Here is a 24,297-nt window from a genome sequence, read left to right on the forward strand (position 1 = left end):
TGAAAAGGTTGTTATTGAGCCAACAGTCAAATATTTCTTCAAGTTACTTGTAATATTTAATTCAAAGAACATTAGAACAGTTCAAAACTGATTCTGGTCAAAAAGTTGACAGCCCACAAACCCTGCTTTCTACATGGGGTGGGGAAGTGGTGATGTTGAAATGAATGGAAGCTGTATAGGTGAAATACATATTAGGTTGTAACATGCTGCAAATTTGTTGAGATAACTCTATGCTGTAAATATATCTGTGAATACATATTGTGCATAACCTAAAGAACACACTTATTAATTTGTTGGAACAATCGTTTCCCATTATTTATGAGATCTAATATAATACTTTCCAAGGATTATTATACTGGTAGCTGAAGGTTACCATATTTTTATTACCCACTTCTTCCGATGAACTCTTATATGGGTAACCTTGGACACGTCACTTTCTCTCTCAGTGTCAGCTACCTCACAGGGTTGTGGTAAATGTAAAATGTGGGTGGGATGATTGACAGCATGCATGTTGCCCTGCGGAAAAGGCACTCTATCTATCTTTCTATCTTTCTATCTTTCTATCTTTCTATCTTTCTATCTATCTATCTATCTATCTATCTATCATCTATCTATCTATCTATCTATCATCTATATCTATCTAAATAGTACAGTGGTACCTCGGGTTAAGAACTTAATTCGTTCTGGAGGTCCATTCTTAACCTGAAACTGTTCTTAACCTGAAGCACCACTTTAGCTAATGGGGCCTCCTGCTGCGCCGCTGGAGCACGATTTCTGTTCTCATCCTAAAGCAAAGTTCTTAACCCAAGGTACTATTTCTGGGTTAGCGGAGTCTGTAACCTGAAGCGTCTGTAACCTGAAGCGTCTGTAACCCGAGGTACCACTGTAAATGCAATATAGATTTCCTGTATGGGAGAGTCATTTATTTATTTCCTCCTGTGTTATGATTTTTGGTAATACAGTGGTACCTTGGGTTAAGTACTTAATTCGTTCCGGAGGTCCGTTCTTAACCTGAAACTGTTCTTAACCTGAAGCATCACTTTAGCTAATGGGGCCTCCTGCTGCTGCCGCACCACCGGAGCACGATTTCTGTTCCTATCCTGAAGCAAAGTTCTTAACCTGAAACACTATTTCTGGGTTAGCGGAGTCTGTAACCTGACGTGTATGTAACCTGAAGCACCACTGTATTAGGTGGCAGAAACCCAGGAGCGGCTGGTGTAGCAGGACAGTGTTGCTCTCCTGACACCAGCATCTCTGCTGCTTATCAGGGTGGGGCACCTGCAGAGCCCCAGCCTCCACCATCGTACTTCCCTGCCCCATCATGCCAGCTGTTCTTGCATAAACTACGAAATATAACAAGCATTTCTAGTGACATTTTAAAAAAACAACCCAGACCATGCAAAGAAACCTTTGAGTACAATTAGAATTTTGGAACAGAGCCTCTTCCCAAGTAGATCTCTAAAAGGTTACTGCTGAATGCGGCTTTTGGTATATCTGCACTTTTACAAAAATGCACTGTTGAATAAGCGCTTAAACTAGGCCATTGTGACTGGTGTGACACTGGAAACAGAGTATGGCTGTGAGGGTTGAGTCCCTGATTCACTTATACTTTTTCGAAACCAGTCAGTCAACTATACAGTGGTACCTCAGGTTAAAAACATAATTCGTTCTGGAGGTCTGTTCTTAACCTGAAACTGTTCTTAACCTGAAGCACCACTTTAGCTAATGGGGCCTCCCGCTGCCCCCGCACCACCACTGCATAATTTCTGTTCTCATCCTGAAGCAAAGTTCTTAACCCGAGGTAATATTTCTGGCTTAAAGGAGTCTGTAACCTGAAGTGTATGTAACCTGAAGCGTATGTAACCCGAGGTACCACTGTACTAGACCTTGTGGTTCTCTTTTCCAACTCTCCTTCCTTATTTGTTTTCCCCAGAGACTGGAATGGAGAACTGAAGATCAGCTGGAGGGGAAGGGGAAGGGGGCTGCTAAACCCTTTCCATTCCTGCATTTTGTCCACACACACGCCAAGCTACTTTCCCATGCTTGGGTGAAAAGATGAAGGATCCTCATATCTTTCCCCTTGCAAGGTGGGCAATTTTGAGTTGAAAGATAGCATGAAGGCAAGAGTTAAGCAGCCTATCTCTACATGCCATTCTTCAGTCCTGAGTGGCAGCTTGTCAATACAGTGGTACCTCGGGTTACATACGCTTCAGGTTACATACGCTTCAGGTTACAGACTCCGCTAACCCAGAAATACTACCTCGGGTTAAGAACTTTGCTTCAGGATGAGAACAGAAATCGTGCTCCGGCGGTGCGGTGGCAGCAGGAGGCCCCATTAGCTAAAGTGGTGCTTCAGGTTAAGAACAGTCTCAGGTTAAGAAAGGACCTCCGGAACGAATTAAGTACTTAACCCAAGGTACCACTGTACTGCTTTTGGTTTAAAAGAAATATGGAGGAAAGTAACAAAGTAATTCAATTTAACATTAGATTTGTCCAGACGTACAATGGAAATGCTGTCAATGGGCTGTAATTCTAAGTGAGATCTGAAAAAAGTTTGGTAAAATGTGCAAATGCCCCTAGTTTGCAAACGTTTCTTTGTGTCGGATAAGGGCACATTCTTTTGTGGGGTCATTTCATATATTCAGCTTTCAGTCATCAAGTGTTGAATAATTGAGAGATGGCAACTCAAGTGATGTACATGTTACTTGAGAACATATATATTTACTTAGCAATATATAATTTAAAAGTGGGAGCTCACATGCATCCAAATGTTAGATAAAGCACCCATGCAGAAGAATTAATTACCATGACTATTGCTATCATGAGATCATTACCAAAAAGGTAATGAAAAATATTTTACTTGGCAATCTGGAATCAGGCTACCAGAAAGCAAGTGCCAATTGATGTACCGTATTTTTCGCCCTATAGGACGCACTTTTTCCCCTCCAAAAATGAAGGGGAAATGTGTGTGCGTCCTATGGGGCAAATGCAGGCTTTCCCGTATTTTTCGCTCTATAACACGCACCCGACCATAACACGCACATAGTTTTTAGAGGAGGAAAACAAGAAAAAAAATATTCTAAACGAAACAGTGGATGTATGATTTTTGTGGTTCATGCTGTGGCCACAGACATGTGATCTGACAGTGAGTTTGAGGTAGCCCAATGCAAAAATCCTGAGGATCCATGTGGATCTGTGCTTTGTAACCACATTTTAAGTGGGGAGGGAAGGAAAAGCACTCAAGGGACAAGGAACACACGTGGGGTGGGGGGAGAAGGATGCTGTTAATAATGCAGAAGAGGGGGCTCTGCTTCTCTCCCTCCTCCCCGGCTCGCTGAAAAACTTTGCTGCGATTTAGCCAGCTGAGTGGGGAGGAGAGAGGGACAGAGAGCCTGCTTGCTTTAAAGGAGCCAACCGGACAGGAGCCGCTTACACTCGTGTAAGCGGCTCCTCTCTTCTCCTGCTTTGCTCCTTTAAAGCAAGCAGGCTCTCTGTCCCTCTCTCCTCCCCACTCAGCGGCTCTTCTCCCGCTTTGCTGTTTCAAAGCGAGCCACGGAGGAGGGAAGGAAGGGGAACCATGGATCCTCTGCTCACGACTGCAGCAGATCCCCCCCCCCGCCACCCATAGGCATTCGCTCCATAACACGCACTGACATTTCCCCTTACTTTCTAGGAGGAAAAAAGTGAGTGTTATGGTGCAAAAAATACGGTATTTGTTTTCAGAATCAGTTCAAACTACAAACAATATTCAAAATTCCAAACTCGGAGTTTAGAAACCCACACAAGGACAGACTTGCAATAACAACAACACAAATGGTTTGGTTGGCTTTACTTACAGTTCAATCAGAGAATCTAAATCACTGAAGACATCCCTTGGCAAAGCTTTAATCTGGTTATTGGCCAAAGAACTGGAAAAAGTAAAGTTAGGTGTTAAAATAGTTGAAGAGATGATAATCACTAAATAGAGCAAGCACTTAGCTAATGTTAACCGTTGGATGATGCCCAATGTTGACAGTGACTAATAGGATTATGAATGAACTACGTAAAACCCTTGAACGTTAATGGAAATCCTAAACACTCTTGACTTAATTCATGAGAATAGAAAGTCGCGGTTCTTGTTTATAAGTTTGTAATAACAAGCTTTGCAAAAAACCAGTCTCAAGGTGCCATCAAACAGATTTCGTTTTGTTTTTCTGGCTTAGGATGAAGAAAGTACACCTACAAAGGTTGCATATAGAATTACGTATTTTAAGTACAGTAATGAGCCCGCTGAATTTGCATTCACTCCTTCTAGGCCACATGCCCAGCCTCCCTCACACAATCAACTTTAGGAACAAGTTCTTCCTGCTTTCAACAAGAAATGCTCATTGGCTGCCTCATTAAGTCCCTGAGCAGCCATTATGGCTCTTCCTGCTTCTCACTGGGTCCAGAAATGAAGAGGAGGGCAAGTAATTAGACATACATGTTGCCTTGTGCATATGTTGGAATATGCAGATAAGGATATTTAAAATTATCATGTTGATTTGCAATTTCTGGTGTTCTGGGTTGGTGAGTCAGAGACCCCTGACCCGACCTTCTTGACCAGTGCGGGGCCCCCAGCTGATGCCTAATGATGTTGCTAAATGCCAGGCTTGTCTGGGACTGTTGCAAAATCTGACACGTTTACTCCCCACATTACGAAATAGTTTATATTTTGAACTAGCCGTGAAATATTCAGACATTCACTAATACAGTGGTACCTCTGGATGCAAACGGGATCCGTTCCAGAACCCCATTCGCATCCTGAAGAGAACGCAATCCGCGTCTGCGCAAGCCGTGATTCACTGCTTCTGCGCATGCGTGCGATGTCATTCTGAGCATCTGCGCATGCATGAGTGGCGCAACCCGGAAGTAACGTGTTCCGTTACTTCTGGGTCGCTGCGGAGTGCAACCCGAAAATGCTCAACCTGAAGCAACTTTAACCCAAGGTAGGACTGTAATCATTTACCATGAAAGAAACACCCCTAAAATTGACTCCACACAATGTGTTTCTCTTCATATGTAAACCATGAGGTGATTGCAATCTAAGTGTCTTGTAGAGCACATGAAGAACACAGAATACATTGCCTCCCACCACCTATTCTAGGTTCATTTGATTCTTTAGTCTTAACAAAAAAAAAATGACTTTATCCAACAATGAGGGCTAGAACATTTCTTGTTTCACATTTTTGCACAGCCCACTGCAGCTTATGTAGTGAAGTGAGAAAAATGCCATAGCTGTACCTACAGTGCAGGTACTGGAAAATCTAGTTTGGGGCAAGATATAAATAATTCAAAGTAGCATTAAAAGACTTACAGGTGTGTCAAATCTCGAAGGCCACGAAATGCGTTTCTTGAAATGGTTTCTACCTTGTTTCCTTCAATAAATCTATGCAGAAAGATTTGATTGAAAGACACATGTTAAAGAGAATGTTTCAGTTCGTCTGGTAGAAGAACAAAAGCAAATACTGAATAAAACGTGAACAGCATTATTCCCAGGACTTTTTCCCCAGACAGAACTCGCTGGAACTCTATTTTGGCACCTCTCACGGCGGTGCCATTGCCATGAGTTCCGGCACCTCTTTTTCTATAAAAATAGCACCAATTATTCCCTTTTCTTGGCTTAAGTGTCTGATGTGGTCTGATTAACAAAAGCCTCCATTAACCAAACTGCTCATTTCAGTGCACACACGAGAGTCGCCCTCAGGAGGTTTGTGTGAGCAGCAGGGCTCTTGCTAGACTTTGGGTCAGGCTTCAGTATGCTTTTATTGCTTGTCATGTAACAACTGCCCCGTGAGTCAGACATAAAGGTAAAGGTAAAGGGACTCCTGACCATTAGGTCCAGTCGTGGCCGACTCTGGGGTTGCGGTGCTCATCTCGCCTTACTGGCCGAGGGAGCCGGCGTACAGCTTCCGGGTCATGTGGCCAGCATGACTAAGCTGCTTCTGGCGAACCAGAGCAGCGTACGGAAACACCGTTTACCTTCCCGTCTGAGTGGTACCTATTTATCTACTTGCACTTTGACATGCTTTCGAACTGCTAGGTTGGCAGGAGCAGGGACTGAGCAACGGGAGCTCACCCCATCGTGGGGATTCGAACCGCCAACCTTCTGATTGGCAAGTCCTAGGCTCTGTGGTTTAACCCACAGCGCCACCCGCATCCCACACATATATACTGCTTAAATAGCCCCAACTAGGCAGTGGCTAACTCTTTGCCACTTGGCCTACGTTCATAACATCACCATGTTGGACTGGTGTTGTTTCAATGCACAAGCATTTGGCCACATTTTTGTTTTTGGAAGAAAACTGTAAACATAATTTTTTAAGAGGCACTAGGTGCAAAAGAAATAAAGGAAACCAGGAGCTTGCAGCATAATGAATACATTGCCTTCCCAGCTGTACTCCTATGGACACCTAGAAAGTAAACCCCAGTGAATATAATGGGACATACTTCTGAGTAAGCATGCATAGGCTTGTGCTGTTATAGTTCTTCACACATTTGTAACCCCACTCTCCTGAGTTGAAGCTGCAAAATTCTAGAACCAATATAAAAGGAAATTCATGACCCAGAACTTTTAAGTCCCACTGGTTCCAATGGGAGATATTAAACCATGTGATTATCTCTCCTACTGAAATCAGTAAGACTGAAAAGGACTTACTGATTTCAACATTTATACCTTACTTTTTTTTATTACATAAACAACTCAAAGCACCATACAAAGACGCTCATAAAATGTGTAAAGCACAGCTAAAGTAGGCTACGTCACTAAAATTGATTTCTTATAAAAAACAACAACCCAGCAACAAATTAAGACTATTTGGCATAAAACCAAGGGTTTGTCACATTTAAAATATGAATTGGGTTGGATCTTTGTTATGGAGGAACAGTATAAATCAAGTTTGGGCAGAGGGAATACATTTGCTTTTTGCACCCAATCAGTAACCTTGCCTTGTCATCGTGGCATTAACTTAATCAAAACCATATGTAATATGGATTGGCCTTCTGAAGCAGCATGAGATATATGCATGTGAGCATTTTGATTTTGTGGTTAGGATATAGAATGAAAAGGAGGTCAGTGAGAAGGTGGGGAGTCATCTTTTTTGTTTAATCAGAAGGCATCTGGTTCTAAGAGGCTAGTGAAGTAAGTGTGGCGAAGGGCCGCACTGGCTGATGACGCACCACAGCTGAGGCTGTGTTTCCATTTTTTTAATGTAAACAGCAACAGTACCATGCAGTGGTAATATTAAGGGGTATAGCTATTCCTGTCTTCCTTATTTGCTACATTTGACATTAATTATATGGTACAGAGGGGGAAATGCACCAACTGGGATGCAACAGAGCACATGACTGCGCTTAGGCAAGGGTAAAGGGACCCCTGACCGTTAGGTCCAGTCGCAGACGACTCTGGGGTTGCAGCACTCATCTCGCTCTAAAGGCCAAGGGAGCCGGCGTTTGTCCGCAGACAGCTTCCGGGTCATGTGGCCAGCATGACTAAGCTGCTTCTGGCAAACCAGAGCAGCGCACGCAGTGGCGTAGCGTGGGGGTGCAGGGGGGGCCGGCCGCACCGGGTGCAACATCTGGGGGTTAGGGTTAGGGGGCGCAAATCCACGGGTTAGGGGGCGCAAATTACTTGCCTTGCCCCGGGTGCTGACAACCCACGCTACGCCACTGAGCGCACGGAAACCTCGTTTACCTTCCCGCCGGAGAGGTACCTATTTATCTACTTGCACTTTGACGTGCTTTCGAACTGTTAGGGTGGCAGGAGCAGGGACCAAGCAATGGGAGCTCACCCCGTTGTGGGGATTCGAATCGCCAACCTTCTGATCGGCAAGCCCAAGAGGCTCAGTGGTTTAGACCACAGCGCCACGCACGTCCCTTTATGACTGCACTTAGAAAACATATATTTGTTTGGGTCAAATTCCCCATTTTTCTGTGAAACTCCCTCATTTAACTCACAGTAATTCGGCACATTTCGTGAGCTTTAAATGCTCTCCTATTGAGTCCACCCACAATACGTCTCAGCTGGAATGAGGTGCCCAATTTATCACCAGCTCTTAATTATTATCACGTTGGCTGGGATCCAAAGAGCTACTTCAGGCACACCAAAGGACTCGAACATGATCAGTGGGATTTTTTAAAACAACAGCAGACACCTCGCCCCATGCCCTACCACAATCTGCTTTTGAAAGTCCCTTCAGTTTTAAAAGCAGTTTCCAATGTGGCATTGGTGGTAGGGGGCCTGTAGTTTGTGAAAAGACAATTCAAAGCCCCTTTGCAGTGCATGGAGTCCTGACCCTAAACACATAAAACGTAACACAAAATACATGTTCAAAGTAAGCTATAACTTCTCCGGTTTTGTGCAAAACCTTATACAGTGCCTAACGACAAAGAGCTGTGTGGCACCTTAAAGACTAGAAAACTTGAAGGTGCCGCAAGACTGTTGGTTTTGCTGAAACAGACAAGCATAGCCAGCCCTCTGGAAATAATTAGACATTAAGTGCTGAAGAAAAAGATAGGCAAGCAATATTGCACGTCAGCTTTCCACTGCAAGTTGCAATGTGCTAAATGGGAATTCATGTACATTTCCTGTGGAGAAACGCACGAGAGCTCCCTGTTTCTGGAGCGCAGGCATCTCCAGTTGGGGAATTGTATTAGTTCCTAGTATGCACATTATATCTTGCAGTGGAAAGCAGAAATATGAGAATGTTCACACGCATTCACTTGCCCCGCCTGAGTCACAACATGTAATGTCATCTAGAGAAAAGGAACATTTCCGTCCGGGACAGTGTACTGGTAAATCATCAGAGTAGCTTCATCCATTTAAGAAATCTTAGTTTACTACAGTAAACAAAAGAAGAAACTTACAAGTACTCGAGATGGAACAGACCACCAAAGGCATCATCCCGTATGATAGTAAATGAGTTAGAATTCAGCAGTCTAAAAAACGGAATGCAAACATTAAAGGGGGGGAGAATGTTTGTAAAAGGCCGCCATACAATTTAAAGCACTGTGAAGAAATGCTAGACAAAGCTGAATTTCCCTTAGTCAGTTTCTTCCGAATGCATAAAAAGAACCATTAACAAGTCATCAGTGAGCGTTTAATACTCTCTCTCTCTCACCCTGCTTTGGTGCAACTAAGCACACATTGCTTTGTTATCAAATATGACTCTGTAGGTAGTAGGACATAAGAACTAAGAGCCTGATAAAGGTAAAGGTAAAGGGACCCCTGACCATTAGGTCCAATCGTGACCGACTGGGGTTGCGGCGCTCATCTCGCTTTATTGGCCAAGGGAGCCAGCGTACAGCTTCCGGGTCATGTGGCCAGCATGACTAAGCCGCTTCTGGCAAACCAGAGCAGCGCACGGAAACACCGTTTACCTCCCCGCCGGAGTGGTACCTATTTATCTACTTGCACTTTGACGTGCTTTCGAACTGCTAGGTTGGCAGGAGCAGGGACCGAGCAATGGGAGCTCACCCCGTTGCGGGGATTCGAACCGCCAACCTTCTGATCAGCAAGTCCTAGGCTCTGTGGTTTAACCCACAGCACCACCCACGTCCCAAGAGCCTGCTGGAGCAGGCCAATGTCCCTTTTAGTCCAGCACACAGCTACCAGCCAGCTACCTGTGGGAAGCCCACGAGTAGGAAGGCCAGTATAAAGTAAGCAGCACATAAATGGCACACAAAATGCTACCAAACCATTCTACGTTCTAAATCTTATATTAATAATCCCAAAATTGAGAGAGCTATGTACAAGATCTACTACAGAAGCCACAAACAGAAAACTCATTCAAATTGTGTCCAAAAGGAAGATTCAAAGTTCCTTTAGCCAGGCTCCTGTAGATATCAACAAAGGTAAGTTATGGGAATAAGGCCACCGGATCGCTAGTCGGCATCATTTATGGTCGGAACTACGACGGTATCTGATCGTCTTCGAACCTCCGACTCTCGTTCTTGATTAATGAAAACATTCTTGGCAAATGCTTTCGCTCTGGTTCGTCTTGCGCCGGTCCAAGAATTTCACCTCTAGCAGCAAAATATGAATGCCCCTGGCCGTCCCTTTTAATCATGGCCCCAGTTCCGAAAACCAACAAAATAGAACCAGAGTCCTATTCCATTATTCCTAGCTGGAGTATTCCGGTGACACTCTAATTTTTTCAAAGTAAAGGCTCCCCTCCTGTGGTTTCCAGCAACTAGTATTCAGAAGCATACTGCCTCTCACAGTGTAGGCAGAGCACAGCCATTCTGGCTCGTAGCCACTGCTAGCTTTATCCTCCATGAATTTGTCCAATTCCCTTCTAAAACCATAGGATTTGGTGGCCACCACTGCCTTCTGTGCTCCATGAAGAAATACTTCCTTTTTCCTGTCCTTAATCTTTCAACTTTGTGAATGGCAGGAAGTGGAGAAAGTGGAACCTTGCTCCCTTCCAGGATGTGCCTTGTATGTGATAGCTAGGTCACCTCAATTTTAGAGGGACTGGGGATGTTGGTGGCCCACCAGAATGTTGTCGTCAAGTGCAGTGATTTACTTCCCCCCATAGGAATGAGTGATAGCCATTTACAGTGGTACCTCTGGATGCGAACGGGGATCCGTTCCAGAGCCCCATTCGCGTCCTGAAGCGAACGCAACCCGCGTCTGCGCGGGTTGCAATTCGCCGCTTCCGCACATGCGTGTGACGTCATTTTGAGTGTCTGCGCATGCAGCGAAACCTGGAAGTAACACGTTCCATTACTTCCGGGTCACCGCAGAGCGCAACCTGAAAACGCTCCACCCGAAGCTACTTCAACCCCAAGGTATGAATGTTTTTTAAATATAGGATTTTAAAAAATATATATTTAGGATATAGTTAAATCTCTCCTCTCCTAGGGCAAGATGTTTTTTGTGTAGCCATGGGCTGGCAGTTCGGGGAGAGGCCACTTTAGCTGGAACACCAGGAGATAAAATTTGGGCAACTCACCAGGCTGTTCTGTCTTCCCACCCACCCCACCCCCTTTCAGGGCAAGATGGTCCTTAGGTAGCCTTGTGGTGGCAGCTGGAGGAGAGGAGAGGTCAACTCAGTTGAATGATGGATTATGGCCACCTCACTGGGTGTTCTGCCTCCCCCTTCTGTCTGCACAGCTGTACCCTGGGTTCTGTTTCTCTACCACACTGGGGTGTGGCAGAGTGTTGGGAAGCCACGATGGAATGCATTGAACGGGTTGGTTGGTTGATTGATTGATAGATTAGTCACAGTTCTACATCACTGTCAAACATTCATTTAGCATTTCTGCTGACTTGGATTCCGATAGTGTCGTTTAATGTTTTATAGTTTAAAAAGAGAGCTGAGTAAAACAGTACCAAAAAAATCAATGCCAAAATATAGTCATCGTTTAATAACCATAGAAAATATTAATATGAATGTTGATATAATGATTTGTATGGAAAATGCTCTCAGAACCTCAATAGAACAAGCCAGGACCACCTTGGAAGAGCAGAGTGGCAAGATATGACGCTATTGGATTAAAAAAGGGGGTTAAAGGTGCTCTTGGAGAGCAGAATAAGAGGAACAGAATCTATGACTACTAGAAAAGAGTAGTTCATCATAGTGAGCCCAGTGCAGCAGAAATGCCTAAAAGAACAGAATTGCACTACAACTCTGTAGTACAGTGAAAATCTGCAGGGACTTTCCCAACTTTCAGGCCATAAACACATTTCTTGGGGCTTCTCTCCCCCCTCAAGGGAAAGGGAAGCAAAGATGGGTGGTGCCATCCTTATCCTCAGATGGGTATAATCCAGCTCTCTTCCTGGTGTAAAGCAACTGTAGACCAAAAGTCCACAGAGGGACAGGCTAGGACAGAGGTGCTTGTGGAACCAACAAACTCTAAGGATAAATTGTTGTCACTTTTCCACAGTTACCATTAATTTCTACCATGACCATTGAAGTTGAAATTTTGACCGGATTTCCTAGTTCCAGTTTGGGTGGAACTGGGCACTATATATGGGGAGACGGACTATAATTCATAAAAAGGCTTCAGCAGATTACAGCAGGTACCTGCAGACCTTTCTAGGTCTAGAAGTCGACTGACGTCAGCACAAATTGATGGCGTCACGAGCATGTGCTGGTGCTTGCAGCCTGCACTGCACTGATTTGCAAAGTTCTACATTTTATTAGTTAAACATGCACAAAAATACAATTATCACAAAACAGGAGTGCAAATATTACAGCAACCGCAAATCATAAAATGGATAAGGATTGCAAAAGTTTCAGTAAAGTCAGACGAAAGTCAACCACAATTACTTATAACCTGAAGGGCATTGGATAGTATCGTACAGGAAGGTAAAGATGCTGATCTTCACAGTTCGCAACAATAATCTCAGTCTATCCCCTTTGTTAACTGTTGTGTAACACAGCGCACTGATTGCATGGCTTGGCAGTTCACTGCATTGCTCCCAAGAGAGTCATCTAGAGAATTGGAAGCATATACATGACCTGTTTTCCAGTCTGTGGGCCATGCAAGTTTTGTGGCTGGTTCACCAGGTCATCTGCATTGGTTGCTAGGTGGGCAGGAGAGACAGCACGGCTGCTGTTTAGTCAACTTCACCAACAATTCCCAAACCAAATCAAGCAAGCTCCTGTCTCCTTCCCACCCACGATTGAGAGCCTGGGAGGCACCTTCTCTTTCTCAGAAGAAAGGAAGGCCCAAGGAGTTTGAGACAACAATGCGAATTGTGATTCAAAAGCATGGTGGGAACTAAGCATACTCATGCCAACTTGGACATGGAAGGAACCAAACAGGGAATTATACTGTTATGGCAGAGATATAAGAAGGAAGCTGTTAAGTAGGTATACTAAAAAGGAGTTGCTTGTGGTGGTGGTGTTTAAGAATCCAGTTTCTTTTGGTGCTTCTCAACAATGTAGCATTGCTGTTGGAGCAGAATTTCCTTCCAATATTTTAGCATAATCCTTCAAACGAATGTCAAACAAGAGAAGTGTTTGTAATGTGCACCTCTAAAAAAAAGAAAGAAACTGGATTTGAGAATAAGTTTTACAATTGCATGTCAATTTATTTTGGATTCTGCACTAACCTTTCCTTTCAAAGCAATGACTCCTCAGCTATTTATGTGGTTTTAGAAATTAACGTTCACCAATCGTAGGTCTCAGTCTGTGATTTGGAAACAGTTATTTCAAAGTCCCAGGATGCCTCTTCGCAGGCAAGAGCTTTGATCATCTCTTTTTATAAAATATAAAAATTTAATACTTACAGCAGCTGCAAGGAAGGCAAATGTGAAAACATTCTCTCTTTTATTTCAGAAAATGTTCCATTTACCAGGCTCCTGAGGGGGAAAATACAAGGGAAAATCCATAGGAGTTAATTACAACACTTTTTCTTGTTATTATTAGCATCATCATTATGACTCTTCTTTCTTAACAGCTTTTCCATGACCTTCCTTACAGTTCTTAACCTGCTCCTCCGGAAGTTTTCTATGGTCTCCTTTCACTGTATTTATCAATTAATACAAAAATATTGTGTGCATTTGACTGCCCCTGTCTGAAAAGTGAATCCGGATCTGCTTTCTTCGTCCCCTTATATTATGGATTTATTTTCCTACCTATTATATATATGCATTGTAATATATGTGTGCCTTTGTGCTATAGCTGTAGATACAGATGACATATGAGTGAACAGAAGCAATCAGTGAGTGAAACAGAACTGAAGACTGACTGGAGGGTTTTGAAGCCCAGCAGATTTTAAAGCGAGGCAAGTTGAAAAGTCCTACATTACCAAAGGCAGTGAACTCACTCTCAACTTCCAGGACCCTGAATCCTGTTTGTTCCAAGATAGTTAAGACCAGCTGGAAATCATCTCTTCCCCTCTAGTGAGAAGATAGCCACTTACTCGCTACATCTCCCCAATTCTTTGAGTTTCATAGGCTGGGCTTTTTCTCCCGCATCTCCCGCCCCTCTCCAGTCTTTTGACATCTCTGGAACTGCCTGCTGCTGCAGCATCTTCTGCTCGCCCTAAAACAACATCTCTGGCTGAGCTGCCGCGCAGGCATCTCCGGAAACGCCAGGCGGGCGCCTCCCTTCCCATGCGCACTGTTTGCACGGAGCTGCCGGAGGGGGCAAGTTTGGTGCTGTCCTTTTTCTAGCACCCTCTGAACGTCAGAATCCTAGAATCGCGGAGTGAGTGTCGGAAGGGGGGGAGACCCCCAGGGTCATCCAGCCCGACCCGCTGCAGTGCAGGAATCTCAAGTAAAGCATGCACACGCGCCGCCCCAGAAGGAAAGGTCTGGTTCCATCCGTGCGCTGCGTTGCGCGCCAGCCAGCCACCCACCCATCACCCTTCTTGGCTCGACTTACAAGGAGCTGATGTCTCCGGGGCTCCGCGGCACCGCCGCCGCTCCGACGCAAATGATGGACTCTTTGGTGCAGCTGCAGATGGCGGGACACCGCACCGGCTTCCTCACCTGGGCGCGCTGCAGAAGGCACGCCAACGCCAGGAGCCAGAGACAGCCGCTGCCCAGCCAGCTAGCCATCGTGCGCCCTCGGCCGCCGCCTTCGCCGCGTGGTCCCCCTTTGGCCCTGCTGCGCTCGTGGCCCGAGCAATGCAGCCGCAGCCGCCGCCGCTACTGCTACTGGAGAGGCTGGAACGGGAGCCAGGCAGCATGCTGCACCCTGAAGCTGCCCCCTCTCTCTCCCTCTCTGCAGCACTGGAAGCAGCGCCCAGGATCCTGCTGTGCGCTCAGGCTCCTTCCTCCGGACTGACATCAGCACCGAGGCCTCCCGCTCCCCCCCCCCACAGCTCCTCATCCTCTCCCCCCCCTTCTTCTGCTTTTCTTTCTTTCTTTTTTGGTCTCATGAATAATACATCCAAGGGAGAGTTTTAAGAAATCGCCGGCTACCCACCGACCCTGCGCAATCGGAGGCAAGGAGCCCATCCTCTCCATCGGAGTTTCCCATATCTGCCCCCCCCCCAACCCCCGCCCTACAACCTCACCCAGCCCAGTCAATAGTTCTAAAAGAAGGTCCATCTCATTGGTGGGGTTATGGGGCGAATTCCCATAGCAAAGGGGCATGGGGCAATTCTGGGTGGCTTCCCATAGCGCTGTGAGGGCTGCCCAAACGGTGGGGGATGATGATGATGATGATGATGATGATGAAGCTACCTATAGTTATACAGTGGTACCTTGGGTTACAGGGACGGGGGTGGCACTGTGAGTTAAACCACTGAGCCTTGGGCTTGCCGATCAGAAGATCGGCGGTTCGAATCCCCGCGACGGGGTGAGCTCCCGATATTTGGTCCCTGCTCCTGCCAACTTAGCAGTTCAAAAGCACGTCAAATTGCAAGTAGATAAATAGGTACCGCTCTGGCGGGAAGGTAAACAGCGTTTCTGTGCGATGCTCTGGTTTCGCCAGAAGCGGCTTAGTCATGCTGGCCACATGACCCGGAAGCTGTACGTCAGCTCCCTCGGCCAATAAAGCGAGATGAGGGCCGCAGAGTCAGTCACGACTTGACCTAATGGTCAGGGGTCCCTTTACCTTTACCTTTACCTTGGGTTACATACGCTTCAGGTTACAGACTCCACTAACCCAGAAATAGTACCTTGGGTTAAGAACTTTGCTTCAGGATGAGAACAGAAATCGTGCAGCGGTGGCACAGCGGCAGCAGGAAGCCCCATTAGCTAAAGTAGTACTTCAGGTTAAGAACAGTTTCAGGTTAAGAACTGACCACCAGAACGAATTAAGTTCTTAACCCGAGATACCACTGTACCAAATATTATTGTGCAAATAAGAATCATTATGGGATGGGCACTCCATTATGTCCTCGCCCAGGGCGCCGTATTACCAAAGTCTTGTGCAAGGATGGCATCAAGGATGTGATGTCTGTATGCACTGAGCATAATTCAGGGCGACTTGTAATGATCATAGCATTGCAGTGTTGGAAGGGGCACCGAGGGTCATTTAGTCCAACCCTTGCAATGTAGGAATCTCAGTTACATGACAAATGGCCATCTAGCCTCTGCTTAAAAACCTCCAATGAATGAGAGTCCACCACCTTCCAATGGAGTCCATTTCACTGTCAAACAGCTCTTATGGTCAGAAAGTTCTTCCAGGTCGGAATCTCCTTTCTTTTAATTTGAATCCATTCGTTTGGGTTCTAGCCTCCGAAGCAGGAGAAAACACGCTTCCTCCATCCTCCACGTGACAGCCCTTTAGGTAAAGGGACCCCTGACCATTAGGTCCAGTCATGACCGACTCTGGGGTTGCGGCACTCATCTCGCTTTATTGGCCGAGGAAGCTGGTGTACAGCTTCCGGGTCATGTGGCCAGCATGACTAAGCCACTTCTGGCAAACCAGAGCAGCGCATGGAAAGACCGTTTACCTTCCCGCTGGAGTGGTACCTATTTATCTACTTGCATTTTGATGTGCTTTTCATCTGCTAGGTTGGCAGGAGCAGGGACCAAGCAACGGGAGCTTACCCCGTCGCTGGGATTCGAACCGCTGACCTTCTGATCGGCAAGTCCTAGGCTCTGTGGTTTAACCCACAGCGCCACCCGCGTCCCTCAGGATACTTAAATACTTCCAAAAGGCTATCATAACGCCTCTCAGGCTCTTCTTTTCTGGGCTAAACATACCCTTATGGCTTGGTTTCCATCTTGGTTGCTCAATCATCTTGGTCACCCTTCTCTGCACATATTCCAGCTTGTCAATATCCTTTTTAAATTGTGGTACTCCAGGTGTGGTTTTATTACTGGACATGAAGCAGAGAAACAGGCCGATATTTATTACAGCAGGCAAATATCCATTAATGCCCAGTATCTATTGCAGGCTCTTATTATAGGGATTTGGGTGAGGAAAAGTGTCAGATTCGGATCTGGGAAACACGGGTTCAAATTCCTCCTCAGCAACAAAGCTCACTGTGTGATATTGGCCCAGTCAGTCCCACTTGGTCAAACCTACCTTACAGGTCTGTTGTGAGGATACTATTCGATTGGGGGTGCTATGTGCAATACCTTGAGTTTCTTGGAAGAAGGATGGAATGTAAATGACATGATAGATTGTATTTTAATATTCTGCTGGAAGCCGCCCAGAGTGGCTGGGGAAACCCGGCCAGATGGGCGGGGTATTAATACTACTACTACTACTAATAATAATAATAATAATTGAATAGATAATAATCTTACGCAGCAATATCAGATTTCAGATTAGTCTTGACAAACATTGTTCATTATATCAATGCAAAGCCTTACTCGTTCATTCTCCCTCTTGAGTATGCTTGTTGCTCTTCTTTATTTTGGCTGCAAAAGCCTTTCTCACTACAACAGTGGTACCTCGGGTTACATACACTTCAGGTTACATATGCTTCAAGTTACAGACTCCGCTAACCCAGAAATAGTACCTCAGGTTAAGAACTTTCCTTCAGGATGAGAGCAGAAATCGTGCTCCGGTGGTGTGGCGGCAGTGGGAGGCCCCATTAGCTAAAGTGGTGCTTCAGGTTAAGAACAGTTTCAGGTTAAGAACGGACCTCCGGAAGAAATTAAGTATTTAACCCGAGGTACCACTGTACATATCTTTGATTCAAGTTTGTTCAGACAGACAATTCTAATTTCCAGTGCTATTTTTCTATAAAAAGAGGTGCCGGAACTCACCATGAACACCTCCAATAACACCCACCAAAGAGTTGCCGGAACCGAGTTCCGGCGAATTCCAGTGGGGGGGGGGAGCGCTGCTAATTTCAGAGAAAATTATAAACCAAAGCAAATCTTTGCTTGTTACAGACAGATATCTCAAATTATGACAAATCCATAATCATTATTTCTTTGCCTGAGCTGGAAGATGTGCAAGTTCAAAGGGGGACTTGCGTGTAAATGATGGTGAGTCCTCTTAAAGACTTTATCAGGTAATGTTCATTTCAAATGACATGTTGAGAAACATGTTATAGAATCATACAATTGCAGAGTTAGATGAGACCCTGAGGTTTATCTAGTAAGTAAACCCCCTGCAATGCAGGAATTTCAATCAAAGCATCCAACCTCTGCTTAAAAACCTCCAAGGAAACAAGAGTTCACCACCTCCTGAGGGAGACTGTTCCACTATCAAACAGTTCTTGCTGTCAGAGATTTCTTTCTGATATATTTAGTTGGAATCTCATTTCTTGTAACTTGAATGCAGTTGGTTCAGGTCCCACCTTCCTGAGCAGATCTATCCAGATGGAGGAACAGCACATGACTTGATCTTCATGCCCTGCGGTGTTCTGCAAACAACAACCCCAGACATCTCTTGTTCTGCAGTTAATCCCATTGAGTTCATTGGGATTTGCTCCTAGGTGAGTGAGTCTAGGGTTACAATCACAATTTCCCCAGTGCAGTCCACTCCACACTTCAGGGTCATTATATATTTGATGAGCAACTGACTCACACGGTCTGAACATACAAAGAGCCCTGCTGGATCAGACCAGATCTAGTCCAGCATCCTGTTCTCACAGTGACCAACTAGATGCCTATGAGAATGACATAGCTGTCAACCGTCCCTTATTTGGCGGGAAAGTCCCTTATCCCAGCGCCGTGTCCCGCTGCTGTCCCTTATTGATGATGTCCCTTAAATTTCCCGGGTTTCAAAGGAAGCAGCTCCTCTCCCTCCCTGCCTGCCGGCCAGGGAGGAGGGAGGCTCCAACTGTGTTGCTTGGCTGCGTTGCTCACCCAATAAGGAGTCTAAGAACGACTGGGGGGTGGAGCTTGCATGCCTTGTGCCGATCAAATCAGCCGCATTGCCTGGGGACTCACCTTTGCTCAGCGCTTCCCAGCGGAGAGGTGACGGTGGTTTTCCTTGCTGCACCCCTTTGCCGGGTTGCTGCGCTGTGGGAACCACGACTTGAGGCTTCGTTTGGCTGCTGGCTGGGCTTACTGCCTTTGGCTCAGAGGGGCTCAGAAGTCGAACATACCTGTTCTCTGAAAATCCCTTATTTTGGCTGCTGATCCCTTATTTTCGAGGCTGCTGGTCCCTTATTTTCAAATCTGTAAGTTGATAGCTATGGAGAATGAAGCTTGCATGTTGACCTTGAGTGCAAAAGCATTCTCCCCATTCATGATTTCCAGCAACTGGTCTTCAAAGGCACACTGCCATCAATACTGGAAGTTGAGGTTTGGGGGTGAAATGACCTTGCAGGCTAGGATGGACTTCCTGGTGAGCCAAAACTAGCTTGGCACGCACCTCTGCACCACAGCTAACGGTGCTGTAATGGCTGCTATGTGCGCATGGTACCAAGGTTTCCCTATGCCAAGAATCACAGGACTAGGCTGTAGCTCATGATATATTGTTCATCTTTAAACTGTCACAAGGCAGTTCATCCCACAACCAGGAGCTAAGCAGCTGTAATACCTTAATGGTGCTTTAAAATACTTCTGTTGATTTCTTCAGAGTTACTGAAAATTTATAGGAAATGTAGAAATTACCTCTCTGGACTATATCAAGTTCTTTCAGGTTATGTGCGTTGTTTCCAAAAGTGCCCAGCCAAAGGACTGGGTGGAGGTCACTGTAAATATGGAGCTGTCATTTTAAACTATAATAATTAGTGCATTTATCTGGTTTATATAAGAGCCCTTTTAGCGGCAGTCATAATGACATCTTGTGGCAATTAATCCATAAGTTAATCCTGTATCACACAAAAAAAATACTTAACTGTCATCTGCTGGGAACTTTACTGTCAATCAATTTCACTAGATGACGTCAAGTTCTAATATTGTGAATGGGAATGATTCCTCTCTATTTATTCATCATTTTGCAGACCTCTTTCATCATGTGCCTGGTTTATTGTCTTCATTTTTAGACCAAGAAGCCACAAATGATCTAACTCTTCCTCATATTCTTTATCAGTTGTCCTGTTGGTGATCCTTTATTGTCAACATTTGCTGCACTTTTTGGACCTTTGGAAGTTTTATATACATTTTTTGAGGGTGCAACCAAAATGCTTTAAATATGGCTGCATCGTGCATTTATATGATGGCGCTATCATATTTTCCGTTTCAATAGTCCTTTCATCTATTTTGTCTTTTCGGTTCTGTAACAAAAGTGAAGGGCCAGACTAGACATGACAGAAGCATTGAGCGCATCCCAATCTTTTTTTATTTTCATTCTGCCATTTATTTATGTATTTACAGTATTTCTTACCTGCCCACCTTAGGGTCCCAGGGCAGGTTACCACAATAGCATACACAATTACCGTATTTTCCTGCATATAAGACGCCTGGGCATATAAGACGACCCCCCCCCCCCAACTTTTCCAGTTGAAATATAGAGTTTGGGATATACTCGCCGTATAAGACCACCCCTCTTCCAACGCACACCAAATAAAATTTTTAAAAACCAGTCTCCAGTCTGGCTTGGAAATCTGCTCCACTTCCCAGTGGCCGGGGGCTTCTGGGGTCAATTTTCAAGCGTATTTCTACTTCATCTAGAGAGCTTGGTGTCCTCTGATTTAATTTGCTGTTGTTTTATGCTTTGGTGGGGAGTTGCTGCAGGAGCTGTTGCTGTAGACGACCACCGACTTTTGAGAAGATTTTCCTGGGTTAAAAAGTAGTCTTATGCTCCAGAAAATACAGTATATACAGATAAAATAATTACAGTTAAAAATAACATGAAACCATTCAGACTGGAACTTAACAATATAGCAGCCACAGCTGCCTCACCTCTTTGAATTCTGGTGAGGAAACATTCTGCATAGGTTTAACCTTTCCTTCCATGCTGTTTTCCCAGTGGAAATTGATCCCAAAGCTGCTTATTAAGCCAGTAGGAGAACACACCTACATGGGTCTGTATTTCTACGAGGATAGTGTTCACTGGTAGAAAAGTCCTGCAGTGGAGAAGGCCTTCCTTCTCCATGCTAAAGTCCTGATCTAAATCAAGGAGTCCTGTGGGTGCTAACCGCAAAAGGCAAAATATGTAGTGATGCATTCATGCATTTTTATCATCACATCTTATTTGGCTCTAGCTTGACATATATACATATATATAAATAATAATAATAATAATGATAATGATAATAATAATAAATAATAATAATTTTTATTCAATTTTAACATATAAATTATAGTACATACCACAAAACTTCATCTTTTATACAATCTTTTTTGGACTAATAATACTCCTCACAAAACTTCTTGCAGTCCTACAAACGTAGTCTGATCATCACAAATATATTTCAAATAGTCTGTAAATTTACTCCAGTCTTCAGTGAATTTCTGGTTCCGCTGGTTTCAAATCCTTCCTGTTAATTTATCCAGTTCTGCATAGTCCATTAATTTCATCCTCCATTCTTCTTTCATCGGTAATTCTTCTTGCTTCCACTTTTGGGCCAATAACGTTCTTGCTGCTGTTGTTGCGTATAAGAATAGCTTACATTCCTTTCTATTTATATCACTTCCTACAATGCCCAGTAAAAATGCTTCTGATTTCTTTATAAATGTATATTTCAACATTTTTTTCATCTCATTATATATCATCTCCCAGAAGCTTTTCACATTTTTACATTCCCACCACATATGATAAAATGTCCCTTCTTCTAGCTTGACATTTTCTTTTTTTTAAAAAAAATTCTCTTTATTAATTTTCATACACACATATGTACAGAAAATAAATTCTTCACGAAAAAAAATAATAAGAACACAACTTAATTATGAGAAGAAACAAAAACAAAAACAAAGACAAACATGTAAGTTATTGACTTCCCTCCACCTCAGTTTTGGGTTATGTAATACATTTCCCCCCACAGTTTTTCTTTAAAACTTTTGTATGTCGAAGGGTTATATTAAGCCTACTGTGAACTTTGGATTTTTTTAATCTACTTCAATATAGGTTATGAATTTGTTCCATTCTTTAATAAACTTTGTTTCTTTCTGGTCTCTAATTTTTTGTGTTAATTTTGCCAATTCTGAATATTCAAATAATTTACTTTGCCAATCTCTTACTGTTGGGATATTGGTTGATTTCCAATTTTGGGCGATTAAAATTCTAGCAGCTGTTGTTGCATACTGGAATAAGTTCTGGTCCTCTTTCTTAATTTCATTGCCAATCATTCCCAAAAGAAAATTTTCAGGTTTTTTAACAAAAGTATATTTAAACATATTTTTTTTAGTTCATTATAAATGAGCTCCCAGAAGTTCTTGATTTTTTCACAGGTCCACCCCATGTGGTAAAAACTACCTTCCTTGTTTTTACACCTCCAGCACAGTTTATCTCCATTCTTATAGATTTTTCCTAATTTTACAGGGGTGATGTACCATCTGTACATCATTTTTTCCATGTTTTCTCTTAAGGCAACACAAGCAGTGAACTTCATATCTTCATATCATATTCTAGCTTGACATTTTCAGGGAACTTTCTACTATGCATGTTATGGAGATCATCTCAACAATCTTCTTTGTTCCTGCCACTTGTCATTTCTACACATTTCCCTTTCCTCAAGATCCATAGAATTGTCGGGTTGTAGGGGTCAGCTGTCCGAAACAGTCTAAGTCTTCCATTTGGCTAGTGGTTTAATTTCGATCTCTCCCAAGGAGCTGTTAAATGTGAAAGGGTTTGAAACATCTGGAGGGGCTGATTTGAGCTATGATGGCTCACAACAGATTCTGACGTATGGTGCCTGTCACTTCTGGGATAAAGTAAGTCTGTGCTGTATCAGTCTCATGGCACCCTGCTGCAAATGCATTGCTACAGAGCAAAAAGCAGCTTCCGGGAGCAATTTAGGTTGGGGAAAGGGTTAAATACCTTCTCACTGAGCACCAGTACAGTGCACTGATCTTCAAAGCAGCCCTTTGCTTACACAAAAGTCGCAGGAGATCCCAAATACAACTCTCTCACATCATGCTTGTTGTTTAGTCGTTTAGTCATGTCCGACTCTTCATAACCCCATGGACCAGAGCACGCCAGGCACTCCTGCAGTTTGGTCAAACTCATGCTGGTTTCTTTGAGAACACTGTCCAACCATCTCGTCCTCTGTCGTCCCCTTCTCCTTGTGCCCTCCATCTTTCCCAACATCAGGGTCTTTTCCAGGGAGTCTTCTCTTCTCATGAGGTGGCCAAAGTATTGGAGCCTCAGCTTCAGGATCTGTCCTTCCAGTGAGCACTCAGGGCTGATTTCCTTCAGAATGGAGAGGTTTGATCTTCCTGCAGTCCATGGGACTCTCAAGAGTCTCCTCCAGCACCATAATGCAAAAGCATCAATTCTTTGGCGATCAGCCTTCTTTATGGTCCAGCTCTCACTTCCATACATCACTACTGGGAAAACCATGGCTTTGGGAAAAACATCATGCTTAGTTAGGCCCTTCCTTCCTTCCTTCTGCCATGCAAGGAAGGCGTCTGTCTAACAGGCAATGTTAATGTCTGTCTAGCAAATACTTTGTATGTAGGAGTCAGTGATCAACATTTTTATTGCTTCTATTATGATGCTCATGCTTCAGTTTTTAAATTACTCCCCATCTGTATTTTTAGACTTTGTATAGTGTTACTGCAAATGCCATTTTTGTAAGTATGTTATTACTCAATTTTCAGAACAGAACAGAATCAAACAATAACTTGAGTACAATGAATTGAGTCATACATTTCTTGGATTACGCAGAGTTCTGTGCCGTTATTTTACACATTGATCCTATTCCGAAACACTCGCTTGGTGCTGAAAATATTAGGGTGTGGGCACTGGGCAAGCTTCCCTTGGAAGGGCAGTTCACATCCAGGGTGGCCGGATCATTATGAGCTTTTAAACTTGCTTTTGTGGGTGGTGTGGGGAGAGCACAAAAATGTGACCACTAATTCAAGTGCTCGTCTCAAGTGCTCCAGTGCTCTTTGCTTTTGTCATTCTATTGTGGTGCTATTCAGATCTATGCTTAAAGACCAGGGCCTAAAACTCTTCAGGCAGGTGCAGCATAAATGCATTATGTGGTGGTGGTGCTATATGAATAATAAATACTTAATAATGCAATACAATTCAAAAAAGAGAACCAGCAACTGGAGCATGACAGTGCAGTTTTCAGGCGCCATGTGTTGTGTTGTGTTGTTTTGCTTTCTTCTGGAGCATTTTACACATTCATGGTGGTGGGGTTTTGTTCCGTTTCGTTTTAACGTACATAGCTACTTTCTGCCTTTCCTCCCGCGGTAAACAAACGACTTTTTCAAACAACTTTTCTCACACGCAGAAGAGCAAAGTAATATGACTCCGTTCTGAATGTGATGCCATCAGCTTGCCTGCGCACTGAGAGGCACGTAAAGAATATTGTATGTCTCGTTCTTTATTCACCTGCGAATAACTA

At 44.1% G+C, this 24,297-nt stretch overlaps 1 protein-coding gene across 1 annotated transcript in view; it reads right to left on the reverse strand.

The window, feature by feature from the left end:
- Positions 1–14,777, reverse strand: part of LGI2 (leucine rich repeat LGI family member 2) — a 28,204-nt gene extending 13,427 nt beyond the window's left edge. Inside the window, exons 1-5 of the mRNA XM_079989760.1 lie at positions 14,358–14,777; positions 13,259–13,330; positions 8,884–8,955; positions 5,336–5,407; positions 3,837–3,908 (exon numbers count right to left, since the gene is read on the reverse strand). Coding sequence (XP_079845886.1) covers positions 3,837–3,908; positions 5,336–5,407; positions 8,884–8,955; positions 13,259–13,330; positions 14,358–14,533 — 464 coding nt within the window. The 5' untranslated portion in view covers positions 14,534–14,777. The remainder of the gene's footprint in view (positions 1–3,836; positions 3,909–5,335; positions 5,408–8,883; positions 8,956–13,258; positions 13,331–14,357) is intronic.
- Between the last annotated feature and the right edge of the window lie 9,520 nt (positions 14,778–24,297).

This window comes from Podarcis cretensis (assembly GCF_951804945.1).
Source record: "Podarcis cretensis genome assembly, chromosome: 9".
Classification (NCBI taxonomy): Eukaryota; Metazoa; Chordata; class Lepidosauria; order Squamata; family Lacertidae; genus Podarcis; species Podarcis cretensis.